The sequence below is a fragment of the Balaenoptera musculus genome, chromosome 20 (assembly GCF_009873245.2).
Source record: "Balaenoptera musculus isolate JJ_BM4_2016_0621 chromosome 20, mBalMus1.pri.v3, whole genome shotgun sequence".
Lineage (NCBI taxonomy): Eukaryota > Metazoa > Chordata > Mammalia > Artiodactyla > Balaenopteridae > Balaenoptera > Balaenoptera musculus.
The window spans coordinates 11,507,012-11,529,379 of record NC_045804.1 but is presented as its reverse complement, the minus strand read 5'-3'; the positions used below and the strand labels follow the sequence as shown (position 1 = coordinate 11,529,379).

At 47.8% G+C, this 22,368-nt stretch overlaps 1 protein-coding gene across 2 annotated transcripts in view; it reads right to left on the bottom strand.

The window, feature by feature from the left end:
• RPTOR (regulatory associated protein of MTOR complex 1) overlaps positions 1-22,368 on the bottom strand; it is a 353,305-nt gene that overhangs the window by 64,348 nt on the left and 266,589 nt on the right. For both annotated transcript variants that reach the window (XM_036836768.1, XM_036836767.1), the window contains exons 11-13: positions 18,873-18,974; positions 11,990-12,073; positions 10,457-10,567 (exon numbers count right to left, since the gene is read on the bottom strand). In XM_036836768.1, the coding sequence (XP_036692663.1) occupies positions 10,457-10,567; positions 11,990-12,073; positions 18,873-18,974 (297 nt within the window). The remainder of the gene's footprint in view (positions 1-10,456; positions 10,568-11,989; positions 12,074-18,872; positions 18,975-22,368) is intronic.

Here is a 22,368-nt window from a genome sequence, read left to right as displayed (position 1 = left end):
GAGATAATAATACGGGTTTTCTTCTGCTAATATGATAAATTACATTGGTTTTTCAATCTTTAAAAACTTTAAATTCCTGAAATAAGTCCTTCAAGGTCATAATGTACTTTCCTTTTTATATATTGTTGAATTTGATTTGCTAAATTTTGGTTTACAATTTTTGCATCTATCTTCACCAAGGACACTGGTCTGTAGTTTTCTTGTCTGGTTTTTGGTATCAGGGCAAAGCAAGTATCATAGGATGATATGGGAAGATGCTTGTTTGCCATCCGTATATTTCTTCATTAACATTTGGGCAGAATTCACCAGTGAAGCCATCTGAGCCTGGAGCTTTCTTTGCAGGAAAGTTTTTAACCACAAATACAATTTTAAAAATAGATACAGTGCTATTCAGATTATCTATCTTCTTAAGTGAGCAGCTTGTGTCATTCAAAGAATTAATTTCATCAAAGTTATCAAAAGCTTGGGCATCAAGTTGTCCATAAATTCCCTCACTATCCCTTCAGTGTCTCCAGAACCTTCAGTGATGCCACTTCTCTCATTCCTGATTTGGGGTTTTGTGTCTTCTGTTTCCTTATTAGTCTGAGCAGTTATTGATCTGCTCAAAGAACCAGCCTTCGGTTGAGTGGATTTTCTCTACTGCTTTTCTGTTCTCTTTTGCATTGATCTCCACTGTGATCTTTATTATTTCCTTTCTCCTACCTACTTTGGGTTTAATCTGCTTTTCTTTTACTAACATCTTCAGGTTGAAGCTGAGGTCAGTGATTTGAAAACTTTCTTCTTCTTCTTCTTTTTTAATAAGGGGAATTAACATTTATTTATTTATTTATTTATTTATTTATTTATTTGGTTGCGCCGGGTCTTAGTTGCAGCAGGCGGGCTCCTTAGTTGTGGCACATGGGCTCCTTAGTTGCAGCATGCTTGCGGGAACTAGTTCCCTGACCAGGGATCGAACCCAGGCTCCCTGCATTGGGAGTGCGGAGTCTTAACCACTATGCCACCAGGGAAGTCCCTGAAACCTTTCTTTATTAATTTTACAGGACTATAAATAATTATAATCTTCCATATTTATCATTCTAAAAAATTATGTTCACGAGAAGTTTTTACCTTGAAAGATTCTGGAATAATTTTTATGACACAGAATTGTGTATTATTCCCTGTGTCTGCCTGAAACAGTATGTGAAAAATATCAGAAGAAAGATTAGATCTGTCTAAAGTCATATCTGCACAGGACCAAGAAAGGTAGATATTTGATCTTTATGTAATTAATATGATTACTGAAGATAACCCATATTTTTCCTGGCTATGTATCACTTTGTACCTTGTGTTTTTGCCTAAATGTTGTCTTTCTTCTTTTCTGTTGTATGCATTTAGTTCTAGAAGTTTCCCTCTCAACACTGCTCAGCTGTGTCCCACAGGTTTTGAAACGTTGTATATTCCTTTTTATTCAGTTTAAGGTACTTTTTACTTCCCTTGAGACCTCCTTTTTGAAAAAAATTATTTTAAAAAGTTTTATTTCATTATTTTACTTATTAATATGTTTATATGATTATAAATATTCATAATTATATACAAATTATACTAAAGTATATAAATATCAATTACATTATAAAATATACATAAATATTTTCCCAGATTTACTGAGGTATAATTAACAAAAATGTATATATTTAAGGTGTAAAATGTCATGGTTAAAGTATGTATTGTGAAATGATTAGCACAATCAAGTTAATACATCCATCACCTCACATAGTTACCTTTTTTTTTCTTGGAGTGAGAAGAGCACTTACAATCTACTCTCTTATCAACTTTCAAGTATACAATACAGTATTGTTAACTAGTCACCATGCTGTACATTAGATCCCCAGAACTTATTTATCTTATAGCTGGAAGTTTGTCCTCTTTGACCAATATCTTCTCATCTTCCCCACTCTCCAGCCCCTGACAAACACCATTCTACTCTCTGTTTCTATGAGTTGACTTTTTTAAGATTCCACAAATGAATGAGATCATACAACATTTGTCTTTCTCTTGTCTGGCTTATTTCACTTAGCACAATGTCCTCCAGGTTCAACCATGTTGATGAATGGCAGGATCTCCCCCTCCTTTTTATGGTTAAATAATATTCCACTGTGTGTGTGTTTGTGTGTGACATTTTCTTTATTCATTCATCTGATGATGGACACTTAGGTTGTTTCCACATCTTGGCTATTGTGAATAATGCTACAACGAACTTGGGTGTGCAGATATCTCTTTGGATACTACCGACTTCATTTCCTTTGGATATACACCCATTAGTGAGATTGCTGGATTGTATGGTAGTTCCATTTTTAAATTTTTGAGAACTTCCATGCTATTTTCCATAGTGGCGGCACCAATTTACCTTCACACCAAAAGTGCACAAGGGTTCCACACCCTTATTTTCTCCACACCCTTGCCAGAACTTGTTATCTCTTGTCTTTTTGACAACAGTCATTCTGACAGGCATGAGGTGATACCTCATTATGGTTTTGATTTGCATTTCCCTGATGACTAGTGATGTTGAGCACTTTTTCATGTGCGCTTTGGCCAGCTGTATGTCTTCTTTGGAAAAATGTCTATTCAGGTCCTTTGACCATTTTTTAATCAGGTTTTTTCTTTTTGAGTTGCAAGAGTTCCTTATCGTAGTATATTTTGGATATTAATCCCATATCAGATAGATGTTTGTAAATATTTTCTTCCATTCTGAAGGTTGTTTTTTCATTTTGTTGACTGTTTTCTTTGTTATGCAGAAGATTTTAGTTTGATGTAGTCCCACTTATTTTATACATACTTATAATTATAAATAAATATGATTTTACATTTTTATGCTGCTTATACATTTATTTATATAACATTTATACTTTAATATTATGTTTTATTTTATACAATATATTTATATTATTTATTAAACTTTTATAATTAAAATATTTTAATCATTTATTTAAAAGTATGCAGTTTAGTTTCCAAGTGTTTGTTGATTTTCCTATCACCTCTTTTGATTTTGCATTTGATTCCACTGTGGTTGTAGAATACGCTGTGTAAGATTCCATTTCTTTTAAATGTGTTGTGGTTTGTTCTATGATGCAGGATGAGGTCCATCTTGGTGTACGTCCCTGGCACTTGGAAAGAACATGTGGTTTACAGTTGTGTGGAGCTTTGTCCAGCAGGTGGATGGTGCTGTTCAAGTGTCTGAGAGAACCTCCCTGGTTCCCCATCTACTCGTTCTGTCATTTACTGAGAAGAGAGTGCTGGATTCTCCAGGCGTAATTATGGATTACCTATTTCCCCCTGCAGTTCCAACAGTTTTCATTTTATGTGTTTTGAAATACTGTTATTAGGTGAATAAACATTTAGACTGTTCTATTCTCATGATGGGTGGGCTCCTTTAGTGTTAGGAAACACCTCTGTGTCTCTGGTAATATTCTCTGCCCTGAAACCTACTTTGATATATTAACAGGGGCATTGCTGCCTTCTTCTGCTTAGTGGTAGCATGATATGTTTTTACTTTTAATCTATTTGTGTCTTTACACTGAAAGTGCATTTCTTTCAGGCTCATATAATTTGTTCTTTTTTTTTTTCTTTTAAATCCAATCTGACACTCTCTGCTTTTTAATTGGGTATTTAGACTATCTACATTGTGATTATTGATATGGTTATGCTTAAATCTATTGTCTTATTATGTTTGTGGTATTTATCTCGTCTATTCTTTGTTCCCTTTCCCTCCTTTTCTTCTTTCTTTTGTGTTGCTTGTATATATTTATGATTTCATGTTATCTCCTTTGTTAGCTAATTGGCTATAGTTACAAAATTTTTTTAGTGATAACTTTAAAGTTTATGGACTACATTTTATCACAGTTCACCTTCAGGTGATATTATATCACTTCAATGAAGTGAAGAGAACCTAACAATAGTATTTCCTCAATTTCTCTCTTCCCAACCTTTTTGTTACTGTTAGCATACATTTTGCTTTTACATATGCTATAGACTCCATAGTACACTGCTATTACTTTTTGTTTAAACAGTCAATTATCTTTTAAAGAGATTTAAATAACAAGGAAAATAAACCCCACACCTTTATCCGTGGAGCATTCTTTCCTGGTGCTTTTCACCATATTGTGTACATGCATGTTTCCTCTGGGTATTATTTTCCTTCGCCCAAAGGGTTTTCTCTAACATTGCTTATACTGTGGATCTACGAGTGATGAATTCTTTCAGTTTTATATGTCTTAAAAAGTCCTTATTTTGTCTCCGTTTTTTAGAGGTATTTTCACTGGGTACAGAATTCTACGTTGATGGTTTTTCTTCCAGGACTTTAAAGATGCAGCCCCACTGTCTTCCTCCGGTCACTGTTTCTGACAAGTGATCTGCTGTCATCCTTATCTTTGCTTCTTTGTTCCTTTTCTTATTGTCTGCTTCTGAGTTTTTTAACTTGTTGTTTTTTAAGCAATTTGATTATCAGGTGCCCTGGTGTAGTTTTCTTCATGTTTCTTGTGTTTGGGGTTTGTTGAACTTCCTGGATCTGTAGGTTTATAGTTTTCATCAAATCTGAAAATGTCTTAGCCATTATTTCTTCAAATATTTTTTCTGCCATCCCCCGTTAGGGGCCCCCAGTACACATATATTCAGTCACTTGCAGTTGTCCCACAACTCAAAGATGTTCCTTTAGTTTTATAAAAGTTTCTTTTCTCACTGTGCTTCATTTTGGAGAGTTTTTATTACAATGTCCTTAAGTTCACTAATTTTTCTTGGGCAACGTTTAATCGGTTGTTAATCCCATCTAGTATACTTTTCATGTCATGTATCATAGTTTTCACTTCTAGAAGTTTGAGTTGGGTCCTTTTAATATCTTCCATGTCTCAGTGGACCTTTTTTATGTGGAACAGACTTGTAATGACCGTTTTAATGTCCTTGTCTGCTAATTCTAACATCTGTGAGAGTTCAGAGTAAGTTTCGGTGGACTCATTTTCTTTTTCTCCTCATTATGGATCATATTTTCCTCCTTCTTCACATGTCTGGTAATTTTTGCTTGGTAGCAGTAAGTGTAGAGTAACATGGTGTGTGTATGGGTGATTTGAGAAGAGATCCTCTGGGACCAGATTTCTTGGAAATTATCAGGGCACTGAGACAACAGGAAAGGGCTTTCCTAATGTGCTGTTATTAGATTTCCTTGTCCCGAGGCACGCCTTCTCTGCACATCAGTGCCCCCACAGTGCAAACTGCCCCTTCAGTCAAACGGCACATGATCCTTCTGAGCCTGTAGCTCTTTCTGGAGTTCCCCTCCTTGCTTCTTCCCAGACTGAGCCTACCTTCTCTAAGGCTGAGGTAATTCCTGCACCTCAATCAGTTTGAAAACACGGGCTCCCCGCCCGCAGACAAAAAGAAAATCCAGGCCCTCCCCACCGCCCCCGTGACCGAGGAGCACATAGGCTCCGGGCTGGAGTGCCCCGTGTGCAAGGACGACTACAGGTTGGGTGAGCGCCTGCGGCAGCTGCCCTGAAAGCACCTCTTCCACAACGGCTGCATCGTGCCCTGGCTGGAGCAGCACGACAGCTGCCCCGTCTGCCAAAAAAGCCTCACAGGACAGAACACGTCCACCGACCAGCCCCCCACCCCCGGGCCTGGCGGGGGCGAGCTTCTCCTCCTCCTCGTCCTCCTCCTTCAGCTCGCCCGGTAATGAGAACCCGGCCAGCAGCTCCTGAGCATCCCGGCTGGCCCCCGGGGTGAGCACTGGGCCGCGGGCTGGGACTGCGGGCTCCGCGGCCCCCTGCACCCCTCACGCCCACGGACTGTGGTGCCACTGGGCCTGCCGCGGTGGAGGCTTGGAGGACCCACCCCTCCCGGCTGCGGAGGGAGCCCGGCCTCTCCAGGGCCGGGCGTCTGACTCCCTTCCTGTTTGTATCCGACCTCACCCTCTACATGTTCGACGGCGGAAAGGTTTTTATAATTTTAAATTATTACTGCTTTGAAATAATGGACGTTTGAGCTCAAAAAAAAAAAAAATTCAGGTAATTCTCTGAATCCTTTAGGAGCCCCTCACATAATGACACATAGTGTGTGCTCAACATATGCTTGTGGGATGAGAGGGGGCCCAAGACTCATCCCTTAGCTGGGAGTACAGCCTGAGTGGGGCCCACACCTTCTTAACTCTTGGGGAAGTGCCCTGAGGGTGGGAAGCTCCCCAGCCCGGGGACAGCTGAGTGCGTTGGAGTGCTGGGATGCCTTGCCTCTGTGCAGGTTCCTTCGTCCCAAGGTGGGCGTCCCCGTCACAAACAACATGCCTTCTGACCCTCATGGTGGCCACATCGAGGACTCACTCCGGGAGCTCTGAGCTTTGCGGGAGGCACACACCATGTGAGTAGCGGAGGCCAGATGCCAGGAGGGGAGGAACAACTCCTCAGAAACACACAGAACTTTAATCTCTTGGAAACTCAGGCCAGGGTGATCATGAAAAGGAAGGATGAAGTAAACGATGCTCAGTCTCAGTCGGAAATAACTAAAAAATGTCTCTCAGTGGGATGATTGCCCTTAAATAAACAGGTGCTACAAGCTGGTTAAGGAGATAATTCAGAGGATGGTCCCAGCGCCTGAATTTACAAGAACATTGCAGGCTAGGACATTTCCAGCTGGGCCCAGGCACAGCTCCTCAAGTGTTATTAAATGTGTAATTCCTCCAGCATCGAGCACACAGTGAACGCAGGCCCTGAGATGGCCTTACAGCAGGTGTAATGGAGGAGCACTGCAGCATCTGTGCTGTTGACGAGCTCTCCCATATTGGGCTCCAGAGATAAACAGACCCCTGGAGACAAATGTGACCGAGAGGCAGTTTCCAACCAGATTACAATGATCAACTGCAAATTCCATGAGAATTCAGCAGCAAAGCGCAGTTCTGAAGGGTCATCTACTTTCATGTAAAGAAAAACAATTAAAGCAGAAATAGCCACTCCGAAGACTAAATATAAAGACATTCTCTATTTTCAGGTCCTAAAAGCTACTAAAAATCCTGATGAGTACAAGAATCCCAGTGGGCTGAGGGTGTTCTGTAGCACTGGTGGCCCCGGGGAGCAGGCTTGGGTGGCTGATTGCCACCCCTCATCTCTTAGGGGAAATTTTTTCTGTCCCTCCCCTTCACTGGGTTTCGCATCATGGTAGTCTCTCCATTTTAGGCATCCAGAACCTTTGCACATGGTCCTTAATGGCCAGGTACCAAGAGCAGTGCCAGTGAATTTCTAAATGTGTGATACAGATGACAAAGGTATTGAAGTAGGAGAGAAGCAAGGAAGGTTCTGAAATAACTTCCCCAGAAAAGCCCTCTTGTTTATGTAGCTTGACTTTTCAATTAAGTTTGACAAAGGGCAAAGTAGAAATGACCAAAAGGTACAGTTTCCTGAGCCACAAGACCAGGCTTTCAGATCAGCAACAGAAGGCTTTAGTGTAGCAGAGACGGGCTGGGTAGAAATGAGGTTTTACTGCTACTCCCTTCACTCTAAAATTTCCAAAACCGCTTCATACACCGTAGTTCTGATCTCTGTAACCATGCTGCAGGAAGCATTATTACCACAACTTTACAGAGAGGCAGATGATGGCTGTGGGAAGTAAAAATAGCTGGCTTAAGAAATTGAGGGCAACAGGACCTAAATTCAGTTTTTTAAACTCTCAAATCTAGGGTTTTGGCCAGTCTTTTAAAGTCACTGTTTATCCAAAGTTAGTTCAATGGGTAGAAAGATAAATCTTTTGTTGAAATATAGAATATTCTGGCCATCATTCCAGAGCAGACAAGCAATGGACATTCACTGGACACAGCAGGGCACTGGGTCCAAAAAGGGCCAAGGTTGAACTGAGGTCAAGGTCAGACTTGGATGCACTGAGGATGGAGGCTGTTCCCAGCATCAAGACGAGCATTAAAATCAGGAACATGCAAGGGTGTATTGATCGCAGCCTCCCAGTCAGTACTGCTAGACCAGGAAAATGAACGAAACCACAGGGCTGGGAGAGAGTCCACATGACTGTCTGTATAGAAATGCCCCGGGAGCTGACAGGCCACCTCTCAGAACCAGGAGACCAACAAAGCTGCTCCATGAGATGACTCCAGACACCAACCCCAACCCAACACAACGTAATGAAAGACAGCCTTCTCCCTAGAGGCACACAGGCTATGACACCTTCTTTGGGGATGCCCCCGTGACACTCACAGTCTCATGCAACCGTTACCCGTTTTTAGCCCCCTCACAGCAAAGCTCCAGCCGCCATGGCATGGGGAAGTGGTCTCAGCAGCCGTGCAGAGCCCAGATAAGAGAGGAGGACCCGGATCCGTGGGGAGCCAGGTCAGAGACTCATTGAGTGGGCAGGCATGGCTCTTACGGGCCTGGAGCAAAAAGGGTCACGTGAGTGGTTTCAGGCGGCAGCGTGCAGGACTGATGCACGAAGGCGGTAGGGACAGGACCAGGTGGCCGGATCTGCCTGACGCATTTGTCAACTCCAGGCCCACCGGTGCTAGGGAGTGGGAGCCCTGGGGGTGTGCAAGCTGAAAAGAGCCCCAGGTAGCGGGCGGCCTGCAGGGCTATCTCAATGGCGCAGGGGTCCTGGACAGGAAGGAGGGGCTGACACTCTGAGCTGAGGTCCCCCACTCTCTCCTTTCACCCCTTGCAGAGCAGAGAATGGTCTCCCCCTTTGCATGGTGACGCCCTTGCTTCCTGCCCTCCTTCTCTGTGGCTCTGCTGATCCCCCTTTCCTGTGGGTGGTAAGGGCTCCACTCAGCTCACAACAAATTGTTACAGGTTTGCTATGGGCTCCTGGGCAGCTCCTTAAATGAGCATTTTCTTATCTGCAAATAATCTACAAAACCACACTTATAGCATGGAGTTGATGCAAGAACTAAGAATCTTCACACGAGAGCCCCTGCCACGGGGCGTCACCCAGATACACACACGTGTGCACACACACATGTACAGAGTGGGCGGGTCAAAGTCTGATTAGATGTATGGTAGTTTCTCTGCTGATTCTTTTCTCGCAACTAGAGACAATTTAAGTCACCATTCCTTCAAAACAAGCAAGCAAACCCAACCACTGATGCCGACTCGTCTCCCCACTTACAAACCCCTCAAGCAAGCTGAGGGCCGCACCTCGTCCTTCCTCCCCAGAGCCCCCATTTCTGCCCCACCCCCCACGCGCCTCTGAAGCCTGACTGCCAAGTGCGGCAGCCTCTTTGAGGGTCTCTGTCCCGCTCCCAGCGCTCTCCCTTGTTCTGGAGCCTCCTTCTTCATGTTCTGTAATCAGACTTCCCAGCCCTCCCCTCTCTGACAACCTCCTTCCACCCTCCTTTCTCTGCCCCCCGAAGAGCGGACCCCGAAGCTCAGCCCTCAGCCCGCTGGGCCTTCGTGTCACATTTCCCCTCGAGGACTTGCCTGCCATTGTCATCGGGTAGATGAGGGCCCTAGTCTCCATCTCCCAGGCCATGAGGCCCCATTACCAGTGGTCCCCTGAGCGCTCCCCTCACCATGCCTCCCCGCTCGGCGCCCCTCTGTCACTGACACAGCCGGCCCACGCCCCACACAGGTTCAAACTTGAGAACCGTTTGTTCTCCACACCCGCCTGGCCCTCCTGATACCTGTGCGTCCCCTACCCTGGCCCTTCCTGTCCAACAGCCCCCACCTTCCAGCCACCCTCACCCCTCCCTCTGGGCGTGAATTCCTGCAGCAGCGGCCTCGGTGGCCCCCTGCCACCTGGGTTAACATTATAATCTCCTTTACACTGAGGCACACAAATGCAGCCCTACCCACAAGATTTCTCCACTTTTTGAAGAGTCACCCTCGTGCCAGGCCTGTGTGCGGATTCCGGCCTCACAGTAGAGGGTTTTGTCCCCAATGGACAGTGTCGAGGGCAGGGACGGCTGAGCTCTGCAACACCTATGGCCTTCAGCACAGTTCTGAGTACAGGGCCTTGCCTAGGACTTCGAGCAGTGGACATGTGACTGCAGACCCACAGGCATGAGGACAGGGGTGGGGAGGTGCCTACTGGGAGCAGAGCTGGAGACGTGGGCTGGGCTGTCATGGCTGAGAAGTGACTGCTAGTGCCGCGGCCTGAGCCTTACAGGTGACAGCCTGGGCCTCCACGGGACTGTTCCCAGGGTCGGGGTTGGGGAGGGAAAGCACTGGCTGGAGACAGGAGACTCATGGGGGGAGGCAGGGCCGAGCGTCAAGAAGGAAGCGGGCAGGGTCATTCGCTGGCTGGAGGGGTGGTTGTGAGTGAGGAGGGGGCAGCGCACAAGAGACAACAGGTGAACCGAGGGCCAGCATGACAGACCAGGACTGGGCCCAGGAGAAGCACAGCCTTTCCTGGGAGGGAGGGAGGCCATGGAAGGCGTGAGGCCGGGAGGAGGAGAATGGACAGTGGGGCCGGGCAGTTCTCCTGTTGGGGAGGGGGTACAGACATTACTCACACTGTCCACGGCGAGGATCTTGGCCCAGATGAAGACAAGGAGAGGCCGCAGCTCCCTGGCTGAGCTCTGGAGCAGCTTCAGCACGTAGGGGAAAATACCCACAGACAAGGCCTGCGAGAGAGAGCACGTCAGCCCCGCGCCAGAGGGAGCAGAGCGCATAGCGTCCTCAGCACTAACGGAGCTGCACGGGGAAGGGTCGTGCCTCCCTCACCTCCAGTCCTTCTCCTAGAAGCGACCCAGGCCTGCCTGCTTGGGCTGCATGAGCTCACGCAGCTCACAAGGTAAGAGACATGCCAGGCCTCCACCTGAGTCTACCTTTGGTGAGCTACATACGGCCTCCCTGCTGGCACCTGGGAGTGTAAGAGGGCTAGCAAGGACTGCTCGTGCATTCTTCCTAATTTTTAGGTTTTCCCTCTTCTCCTTCATGTTGAACTATCAATTATCACTCTTGGTTGACAATATACAATGAAAAACTTAAATATACATCAATGGAGATAAAATAATATGCTGAACTCCCATGTGCCCATCACTTGGCTTCAACGCCATCAACCGAAAGGGCGCGGCGTCCTGGCTGGCCCTACCCACCGTCCTTTCCTGAATGTTCTGAAGCACGTCTTAGGTATCACATTGTGTCATTTGTAAACACTTAGTGTTTATCTCTAAAAAATAAGGTCTCTTTTATGAAAACATGACCACATACCATTACCACACCTAAAAAAATGAACAATTACAATTATTCTTTTTTTTTTTTGCTGCGCTGCACCACATGTGGGATCTTAGTCCCCTGACCAGGGATCGAACCTGCGCCCCCTGCATTGGAAGCAAGGAGTCTTAACCACTCGACTGCCAGGGAAGTCTCAACAATTATTCTTTAATAACATAAAATATTCAGTTCATGTAAAATTTCTAATTGTTTCATGAATATTAATTTTTCAAATTTTAACTTTCAAACTTTCATTTGCAAATAGAGCCCTATAAGGTCCAGACCCTGCACCTGGTGGTGGGTCTCCTGAATCCCCTTTTATCTCTAGGTCCCTCTTGAGCTCTTTCCCTGGTGATTTATGTGTTGAAAAAATGGATCACTTTTGACTCTATTTTTGTCAGTGTTTTGAACGGCCGTTTCTACTCTCCTGTGAATAGAATGATAGAAAAGTGTTTCAGAGTTGTGCCTAAAACCACAGTGAAAGGACGGCGAGTGAGGCTTCGCCGGCTTCTCCCAGGAGAACACACGCCGCGTGTGGCCGGGGACTCAGCCCAGAGGCTGCCAGCTTCCTGGCCTGGCAGGGGTGAGCTCCTCCCTAGAGTGTCCCTAAAGGACACTTTCTGTTCTGCAAAGGTGAAGCCTAACAGCAGACGGGAAAGGGCCCCCCAACAATGTGACAATGAAGGTGCAAAGAGTGAGGTCCATGGGGGCCTTGCGGGCTTAACGGCCACCCCTACAGTCATCCTCGGCCGCATGGCCAAGGTCCCTTGATTCGTCAGACGGTGACGTGGAGTCTCGTGCCTCCCACTGCGGACACGGGAAGCACGCACCAGGCTCACCGCCCAGGGACCCAGGTCCAGAAATCTTCCCAGCAGGTCCAGGGCTCTCAGCCGGTGCACTTGGCTCAGCAGCACCTGGAAGGGAGAAGAGGCGGTGTCACCGCAACACCCCCTGCCCCGGAACACGGAGCCAGGATGAGCATCCCCGGGGGCTGTTCTCCCAGGTCAGCAGGTGCCCCTTTCTCTATGGCTCCTGCTTTACACAGGCTGGGAATGCTCCATTTCTTCATGAACAGGTGAACTATGTGCACGCTGTAGGAACTACTAGAACAGACACTTTCTAACCGCATTTAAGAAAATATCCACTGATGACACTGGTCTATCCACTTCCAGACTGTTCTCTACGTACAACGTCCCGTTTGTTCTAAATTTGATAAGATACTATTGTGTTTCTCATGTCCTTTCTGACTAAATGATACCCCCTCACTCTCACTCCACATAGCTAGATACATCTGACCATTAACACTGCCAACAGCAGCACTGAACTTCTTTTCCGTAAATACGCATAATTCATTTAAACAATCTCCGCATTGCTAGACACTTAAATTATTCTCAAATTTTTGCTATTGTAAACAATGCTGTGATAAAAATCCTACCAGGTAGATCTCTGCACATTTACGTTTTTTTCCCCTTCCCCTAGGATAAACTCGAGAAGTAAAATTACAGGGTCAGAGCATACGCACTTATATCACCAGATTGCCCTCCAGCTGAACCAACTTGCCCACCAAGCCTTGGCTGATTACCGGGCACCAGGACATGTTTGCTCCGGTGCTCACGGGTTACTTGGCCTTGGGCAAATAACTTCTCTGAACCTTAATTTCCTAATTCATAACACAAGACCCACCCACAAGAGTTCTATTAAGTATCAAATTAAAAGCTACCAGGAAAATATTAGCCCATGTTACACTATTATTTGCCAACATGATAGGTAATAATAAAATGCTCTTTTAATCTGAATTTCTTTGATTACAAGTGAGGTTGAATATTTTTTCATAGGTTAATAGGCTATTTCTCTAGTAAACTGCCCATGCATGTCCTTCTTTTCCTACTTAAATGTTTGGCTTTTTCTTTTTGATATGAAAGGATTCTTTGTAAATTAAAAACAGCAACCTCTGCCACGTATTTTTCTCTTTTTTCCTGCGTTATATCAAAGTTTTAAACTTTAATGAAGTCATTTATATTGACTTTTCCCTCACGGTGTTCACCCAGAGGTCACATGAACAGAGTCCTGTGATGCAGAGCCCTTCTGCCCACCCCTGTTCCCAGCCACCCAAAGCATGTACAGGGCGCTTACTGTGTGCGGGCGCGGTGCTGGGCGCAACTGGGAACAGCAGGGCCCCCTCCCATCACCACCTGGCCCAGACACAGACATTCTGCAGCCACACTGCAATAACCATCGAACAGACAACTGGGGGCCACTCCCTACGCTGGGGGTCTGAAAGCTCTCACTCCCAGTGGGTGACGTGTGGGGTTCCTAGGTTCCAGGCAGAGGGACTGGGAAAGTGTGGGCCTTCCCCAAGGAAGGGCAGGTGGCCAGTCTGATGGAGGAGGCTCCAGAACCAGCCGGACCTGCAGACCAAGCTAAGGGCTTCAGCTTTTCCTAAGAAGAGCAGCAGAGGGACCCGTCCAATGTGCTTGCTGCGGGCAATAGGCTGGCAGGAAGATGGATGGAGGGGTGGGATGGGTGGACTTGACCGTGGCCATGACCGATGGGGAGAAACAGACTCCAAGACAGCTGGCGGGCATGACCGACAAAGGCTGCTGGAGGAGGGGGAAGAGGGGTCAGGGAAAGGAGCCGCTGGAAGAGAAGATTTGGAATGAGGCAAGAGGAAAGAACAGATGGACAGGCCAGCCAGCCCGGGGTGGTCTGCAAGGGGGAAGCTGGGTAGAGAGACCGGCGAGGGAGGTGGGAGAGAAGGCGGGGAGGTTTTAATTGTGCGCCTGCTCCCGGGAGGTGAGGATCAGTAGTGGGACGTGTGAAGAGGACCCTCTGGCTGCAGGGATGTGGACCGCGGTGTAGGAACTGAACGGGGGTGAGGAAATGGCGCAGCCAGAGCAGTGGTTCAAGGGGCTACCCTCTGAGGGGTGAATACGGGCTGGCGGGAGGAGGGTGGGGAGCGGGGTCACCAGGTGGGGGACAGAGGAGGTGGCAGGAGATGCTGAGGGAGTGGAAAGAGGGGAGGGGGTCCCGGCAGCACGAGGCTCCTGAGGAGGGGTTCCCGGGTGGAGGGGGGAGGCTGGGGAGCTTCCCCAGGTGGATGTGCGGCCCGTGGCCGCAGAGGAGGCGAGAGTAGGTGTTCCCAGCCCGCGGGCAGCCCAGGGGTCAGGGAAGCGGAGGTGGCTGGGTTCAGCTGCTGGAATGTCATTTCCCACTGGTTTGGAGCCTGTTTCCACATCGCTATTTCGAGACGGATGATCGAGTGGTTCATTTTATGTTTGGAGAAGTTGAGGTTCTCTAATCAAGAAGCTGGGAGAGGTTATGTGGGGCTGCTCACAGGGGCCTATCTGAACGGGGCCTGATCCCTTTCCCATGTTTAACTCATGGGTTATCACGTGCCACTGCAGTGGAAAGACAGATCTGGAGGGCAAGGTTAGATGGCTGAAAGGCATGGGCTTTGGAGTCAAGCTGACCTGACTATCTCACTTCCTCACAGTGTGGCTTAAATCACAACCTCTGGACACTTCAGTTTCCTCATCAAGAAGAGTAGAGATGATAACATGTGACTTGGGCTTATTTTCAGAATCAAATGAGATGCAGCCTGTCTGGTACAACGCGGTCTGGTATGAGGAGCGTGATGAATGTTAGTCTCGGTGTCAGCATCCAGCTACAGGATGTCTCCATCTCTCAGAAGCGATTTGATTGACTATTTATTTATTTATTGCCGTGCTGTGCGGCTTGAGATCTTAGTTCCACCACCAGGGATTGAACCTGGGCCCTGGCAGTGAAAGCGCCGAGTCCTAAGCACTGGACCACCAAGGAATTCCCTATTTGTTTTTAAAGAAAACGGAACTGCCGGAGGTTCAAGTCTCTAGAGACCCAGGGCTAGCAGAACCTTCCATTTACTAGGTTTGTGAAAGCAGGTGTAATTCCTCAAAAATCAAAGACATCAAACACATCTAACACTTGTAAAGATTCTGTTTACTGATTCCCTTTGTTATTTAAAACACTGTCAACGTGAATAAAGCTCTGTGTTTTCAAGTAAATAGCAGAGCACTTTGCAGTGGAAGAAATGGCAACTTGGGCCAAGAAACCTAACCACGCGTAGTTCGCATTGCTTGTTTCTCATGTGCACTGACCAGCAGTAAGAGGTCTCCATTACAACGTCTTATTTACAGATGGCAAAAGTAAAAGGGAAACCATCACCATCACTACTGCAATGCGATCTTTCCTGACTCTGTTGTCCGTGTTGACAAAACACACATTAAAGCATCAATACACAGCCCACCTGTCTCAGAGACTCAAGACCCTCAGCAATGCAGGGTTTTGTGCTGTGGGTATTGATGTTTCACTGGAAAATAAACAGCATCAATAACAAGTCCTAGGGAAAATGTCAAGTACTGGTTTTTCTAAACGTTATCGCTTCCTCTGATTCCTTCTGTTGATTTACATTTTTAAAAAATTGAGGCCCAACATAAATTAAAATTACTTTTTAAAAAAAGGACTGGCTTTTGTTTGTATTTGTACTTAAAAAAAAAAAAATTCCTGTTTCAGTGTGCCTCAGACCCTGGGGAAATTACAGAGATAAATGTTGGTAAACTAAATGAGTTAATGGGATTTCTTTCTGTCTGTGGCAACCCAAACTGAAGATTAATCATGGTGATACAAATACCCAAACTAAAACAGAGCTGCTAGGGCAACAACCTTTCATTTGCCTTGTGCACAAAAAATGCACTCAGGCTTCTGCGCTGAGACTGCTGGATAGACCTGCTTCTTAAAAACCAGATTCTCAAGCTCCAGTCCTGGCCTGGTGGACCCAGGAATCTGATGATCAGAGATTCTGGAGCCACTGATGAATATAATATGTGTAATAATAACATCCCAGTTATTATCCTGATGCCACCTAATAATAATCCTGTACTTTCAGACTAAAAATTCTATTTGTAAATAAAATGATGCCATGAAAGCAAACAGGGTTTCCTAATGAAATGCCCACACTGACTTGTAGTATCTGTGTAAAGGTACTAACACGGAATCCTGTAAAATTTCTCTCTTCCCTCTCTTTTCCACAACATTGATTCCTCCTTCTCTGCCTGGGGCTTCTTTGCACATGGGCCACTAAGGGAGTGCAGACAGTAATGCTGAATCCAGGCAGGGCCACCAGACCAGGAGACCACGGGGCCAGGCCTTGCAGTGTGGCAGGGCTCAAGAATCTTCCTTCTCATCCTTTCTGTTGATTTGTATTTTTAAAAGGTGAAAAAGGACATCAGGACTGGGCAGGAAAAGCGTACGTTCATGCTTACATCTACATGAGAGGCTGCAAATCAGCCCAAGGAGACAGTTCATTTTACCCCGATGGTCCTCAGTTAATGCCTCTGAGTTTTCGGAGGGAGAAAACGCTCTCTGGCAGTGGAAAAAGTAGCAGGCAGTGGAAAAAGTAGCAGGGATTAGAAAAGCTGTGACGTCTCTGTATTAAAATTCTCTTTCCCTTCAGCAACACTTCCTGACTCGCCAAGGCACTGGGGATAATTTATGGATAATGGGGCCCAGGTTCTGGCAAAATAACTGAATTAATGAGAAAGAAGCCAACACCGCGGGCTACCCCAAATGAAGCAAGCTCTCCTTTGCATTGTGTTGGGTTTTCTTGTTAAGTGCAGGTTCCTGCACTGATCCAGGTGGGACACAGCCCAGACAGACCCCCCCCATCAGAATGATGAGGAACCTATGGTTTACGTTCGTCTGAAAGATCGCACAGAAGATGCCCCTTTCTTTTCTTTCAGAGTCATTCCCTCATTTTGGCATCAGGAAGTTGGGTCTTCTCCTTCCCTGAGGGCGTGTGGGTTGTAAATGGGACATTAAAGAAAAAGTCAATAGGAGGCCGTTTACAACAGGATTGTTTGCCAGGCAGGATTCAGTGCTGGGCATCTTGCCCCTGCTTGGAAAGGACCGGATTTTATCTATCACATTATTGAAATCATAGGAAGGTCGGTGGAGGCTGGCCACAGTCTCCTCTCATGAAAATTCAGATGACCCTGGGAGCTGGGGAGCACAGCAACCAACCGGCCACCGCTGTCCCACAGCCCTGCCTGTCAGCCTTCCACTCGCTGCCTGAGAACTCGTGGGCTCCTGCCAAATGGCGAGTTTTCTTTGTTGCGTTGTTATCGTTGCTTTTTGTTTTGTTTTGAAAATTTGTTTATTGCTCACCTTGCAAACTCAAGATAGTCAAACTAATCTAGAAACACACATGAGGAATACTAATAATTTCTGCATTCTTCTCACAATGTCAGAAAATAAGCAGTCATAAGACAGAAAAAGCACCAAAATATCTCCAGGGAAGGATCCTGGCCAACACCCTGTGCCCACGTAATTATCAAGCCACGAGGACAAGGCTGTGTGGTGGCATTTCCACAACTGCACACACTGCTCTCACTGCTCTGCTGCCTGGGTCCCGGCACACAGTCCTGAGCCAGATGAGACCTCAGTTCTGTCGCAGGCACCTTCCCAGCCCACCATGCGGTCAGCACAGAGCAGGAGAGCAGACCATGCAGGGAGGGGGCCCGCCACGCTCCAGGTGGGACAGGGATCAGCCGTTCACCTATTTTTCAAACTGTCCTCGGCAGTGGGAGACGCTCAGAGAGCGCGTCTGGCCCAGTGAAGATGAATGGTACTTCTGCGAGACGTGGTCAGCAGCCTGGTGAGAAAGTGGGGCCCTCCTGGGGGGAGGCAAGGCCTCGTCCTCGGGCAGGTGAGGCAAAGCAACCTAATCAGCTTTCTGGGGGGAAGGTGATGGTTTTCCCAGCCAGCTCTCAGAATTTAAGACCCCACTTCCTAACTGGACACAGATGTAAATGCCCACCCCCTCCTGCTGCGGGCACGGCCCCTCCCACAACCGTCCACAGTTCTCATCCAAGTTCAACTGCCCCGTCCCCACTGCACACAATCTCTTCCAGGGCCTAAAGTGAATTATTAGGCCTTGGTGTCTACACTGACAGTGGTTTTAAATCTCATTTGACACTGTCTCAGAGCAAAACAGCTTTGCTTATGTCATGACCTGGTCCCTACACCTGCCCCATAAATATACATTAACTGAAACAAAAGTTCTGTGAAAACGTCCTAAACTTCCTGCCTGTGACGAATTTTGGTATTTTGCCATCTCATTACCCAAAACTTAGCTGGGTGAGACCCACAGAACTGATCTCCCAAACCACTCGTGGGGCACCAGGTGCCGCGTGAACACTGACACAGGCCACACGGGTGACTGCGCTTGACGGCACAGCCAGAGAGTGCAACAGCCCACAGCTACCACGGGGCACAGCCCCCTGGAAGTGAGCAACCCACAGGTGCCGGGAGTGGTGCCCACGACCTGCGTGTGTAATTTGCTCAGGCTCTCCCATTTTCTCCGCAGTTGATTTGCATCTCATGTCCTTCCAAAGAGAAGGGGCACTGATGCCAGAGCCGTGCTGGAACGGAGCTTGCTGGCAGCAGCACTGGGGGTAGAGGGGAGGGCAGCTGACAACAGCCCAGATCAGTGTTTAACAGCGGGGGAGAGGCTTCAGTGACTTCGCCAGGCGAGCCCGGGAGACAAGGAGGCATTAGCTCCAAAGCAGAAGGGCTGTCACACACCAGCACACTCAGCCCCAATAAACTAATCCCCTCCCGGGCAGCTGCGGGGTTTTCTAGCTCCCTCATCAATCTGGCCCACCTGGAGACACTCACCTGTAAGACAATGGGAAGCTGCTCAGGTGGGTTCCTGTTCTCCACGCCCATCGTGAGCCACACCTGGAAGGCGGTCAGCTGCTCAGCAAAGAAGGGGCTGTGCTGTGGGATGAGCAGAGGATTAGTCAGGGGCCCTCCTTCTTCACCTGGCTCTGCCTTTACACACTGCCCCCACCATCGATTCAGCCGTGTGTCTTTGTGAGGCCCCGACTCCACTCGGCCACCACCATCCAGGTGAGGGGACACAGGGCCGGGCCATAGCAGAGGAGGTGGTGAGACATGGTCAGACCAGGACGTTTCACACGGCAGAGCCAGAGGCTGCACGGACAGACTGGGTGTGGGTAAGAGAGGGTTGCAGTAAGGTTAATGCCGGGGCTTGGGCCTAAACACCCGGAAGCGGGGTCCCAAGACCTGAGGCGGGAAGACTGAAAGAGGAGCACGTTTGGGAGGAGCACGTGGGGAACTCAGCCTGGACACGCTGAGTTTAAGGTGCCTACTGGACACCCAACCGAGACATCAGGGGGACGATGGCCTACATGAGCCCGCAGTCCAGGAGACGGGTCTGGGCTGGAGAGACAGATCTAGTTAAAAGTTAAGTGAGAAACAGAGGGGACCCCGGGCTGAGCCCTGGAGCCCCGCAAGAGTGAGAGGCCAAGGAGATGGAGACACAAGGGCAAGGCCAGCAGAGGGGGATCAGGAGTGGGTGGTGGCCAGGATGCCAGGGAGGAGTGTTTTAGGGAGAGGACATGGTCGGCACCTTCCATGACTGTAGAGGGTCAGGCAGGACCAAGGTCCAGAGCTGACGGTGACAAGGAGGGCCCTGGAGACCATTAAGGATGTAACAGGAGGGCCCTGGTAGTGGGCAGAAGCACAACCAGACTGGGTTCAAACAGAAGAAAAGATGATTCAGAGACTCAAGAATAGACAGTTCTTTGCAGGAATCTGGCTGCAAAGGGGAAGGAGAGACATGGGGGGGCGGGGGCAGGAAATCAGATGGGATCACGTGACTAGGAATTTCTTTTTAAAGGTGGGAGAATAAGGGCGTACTTGTAAGAGGGGGAAACTGCTGATGAAGGAGGGAGGTGCTGGGCGAGGGCCTTGGCGAGTGGACGCCTGGCGCACAGGTTGGGGGCAGCACTGCTGGGAGCGGGAGATGCAACACAGACGGGCCGGGATGCAGGACAAGGGCCAACGTGGCAGGACTTACGGAGGATCCCTCTATCGCTCCTGTCTCTCAGCGAGGTGGGAAAAGGAGGTGCTGTGGATGGAGGGGAGAGCGAGCGGAGAGGGGACGGGAAGGAATGAAGGAGATGTGTCCGGGCAGCCCACCGGGCAGCGTTTAAGGCCCCTGGAGGGTAGTGACCGCAGCAGGTCACAGCGGGCTTCCCCAGCCTGGCAGTGGGGGTGCGGAGGGTGGCTTGTCCTCGCGCAGGCACTGCGGAGGGGATGCCTTTCGTGGAGATGACAAGGACGAGGGAAACTGCAGAAGTAGCGGCTCAGGTAGGAGGGGGCCCAGGCTGTCAGAAGGAGGTCCGGGAACTGAGAGACCAAGCAGTAGGACTGCTGGGTTTTCTGTCTTACATAGGCATTTCCACTTAATATGCAGCTCTGCTGTCCCTGAGCTCCAAACAGAAAGAATTCCAAATCTCTGCCTCTGGCCCACTCCTCTCTGTCCCACTCTGTCTCCCCAGGGGGAAAGCAGGTGTCTGTGTAAAGAAGGGTGGGTGGGAAGGCAGGGATGCGGGCTGTGACCCCAGGTTCCTGCACATGTGGAAGTGTGCGCATAGAGCCCTCCAAGCCATGGGCAGGGCTCCAGCACAGCTGCGAGCCAGACCAGGCGTGTTCCTGCCGCACCTTCCACAGAGGGGCCTGGTGGTCAGAGCCATGGTGCCCCTTGTAGAGAAGTCAGTGTTGCGTGAGAATTCGGCCGAGGACTTTCACACTTAGGAATGCATGTTCTTGCAAAGTCAGTGTACGTGAAGTTAATCAAATTTGGAAGGCAACTTGGGGATTGGGATGGAGCCCCCAAAGTGATTTTCCTGTTTTTAAGTGTGAGTTATTCACAAATTGGTTTAAAAACAATAACCTTGTTAAATGCTCCCTCCCCAGCTGTACTGAGTGAGGGGGACCTTCAGTCTGGGAGGGGAAGTCGGGAAACTCAGATAATTCCACCTCCCCCCATTTCCTTCACTTAGTTTTGCCTTATGGATGCAAACACGCTGCTCATTGCTGAAGAAGCCGCTCTGTCCCGAATGACAAACATTCCTGATCTTTTCACCTAAAGCTGACAAAGAGGAAAAAGCCTTTGCCATCGAAGTATGCTGTGAGGTTTGTCATGCTTCTTAAAGCCACGGGGAAGATGACAAATCAGATTAGCCCCCCACCATAAGCATGGTTCAGCATTTTAAGCAACACTTCACAGAACAGCTCAAGAGTTGCCCCGTGAGCGCCTGAGATTATTCACAGAGTTGATGTTTTGGGCCAAATCTTCATGATTACCTCCCGGAAATACTGTGTAGATTCTTGGGGGGGAAGAAGCAGAACCCAGGATGAGTGTTCTGGAGGAGAGCTCACAGGCCGTGGGCAGAGGCTCTGAGTCATGTGGCCATGTGGCCTGGGCCTCCTGGGACGATTCTGATGCCAGGTGGTCGACCCTGTGGTCAGCCCACGTGTCAGACGGGCTGGGGGGTCTGAAAACAGGCGCCAAGCGTGAAGGACTAAGAGCAGAAAGGCCAGCTCTGGGCACAAAGAGCCACGCCTGACCCTGGGGGCCAATCCACCGCGACTTGGAGGTCACTGTGGGGAGGAGGAGAGCCAGTTCATCTCAACACAGTCCTGCTCTTCTCACCTGCCATCCCCAGTCCAAACACACTTATGTCGGCTGTTTCACAGTAAGTAAAGATTTCTTAAAGGGATACCAAAAGCCCTAACCATAAAAGAAAAAACATTGGTAAACTGGATATGGTAAAACAAGAAACTTTTGTTCATCAAGTAAAAACATTAAAAAAGTGAAAATGAAGTCTGCAGAATGAAGAAAGATATTCACAATGTGTGACAAAGGATTTGTATTCAGAATATAAACAGAACCACTACAAATCGATAAGAAACAGATAACGCAAAAGAAAAATGATCAAATGACTCTAACAGGCAATTTATAAAAGAGGATATTCAAAAAGCCAATAAAAACACGAAACAGGGCTCAACTCTATTAACCATCAGGGAAATACAAGATAAAATCTCAATGAAATACCTTTACATGATGAACCAGAATAGCCAAAAGGAAAAAAAAAAAGGTGGAAAACATCAAGTATTGATGAGGACATGGAACAACTAAAACTCTCATACATCGTAGGAAGGACTGAAAATTGACTCACAGCCACTTTGGAAAACTGTCCGGCAGTTTGTACTGAAACTGAAAATATGCACACCTGGCGACCAGAAATCCTACTCCTCGTGTGCACACCTAACACTAACGCACCAGAGCACGAGGAATTAG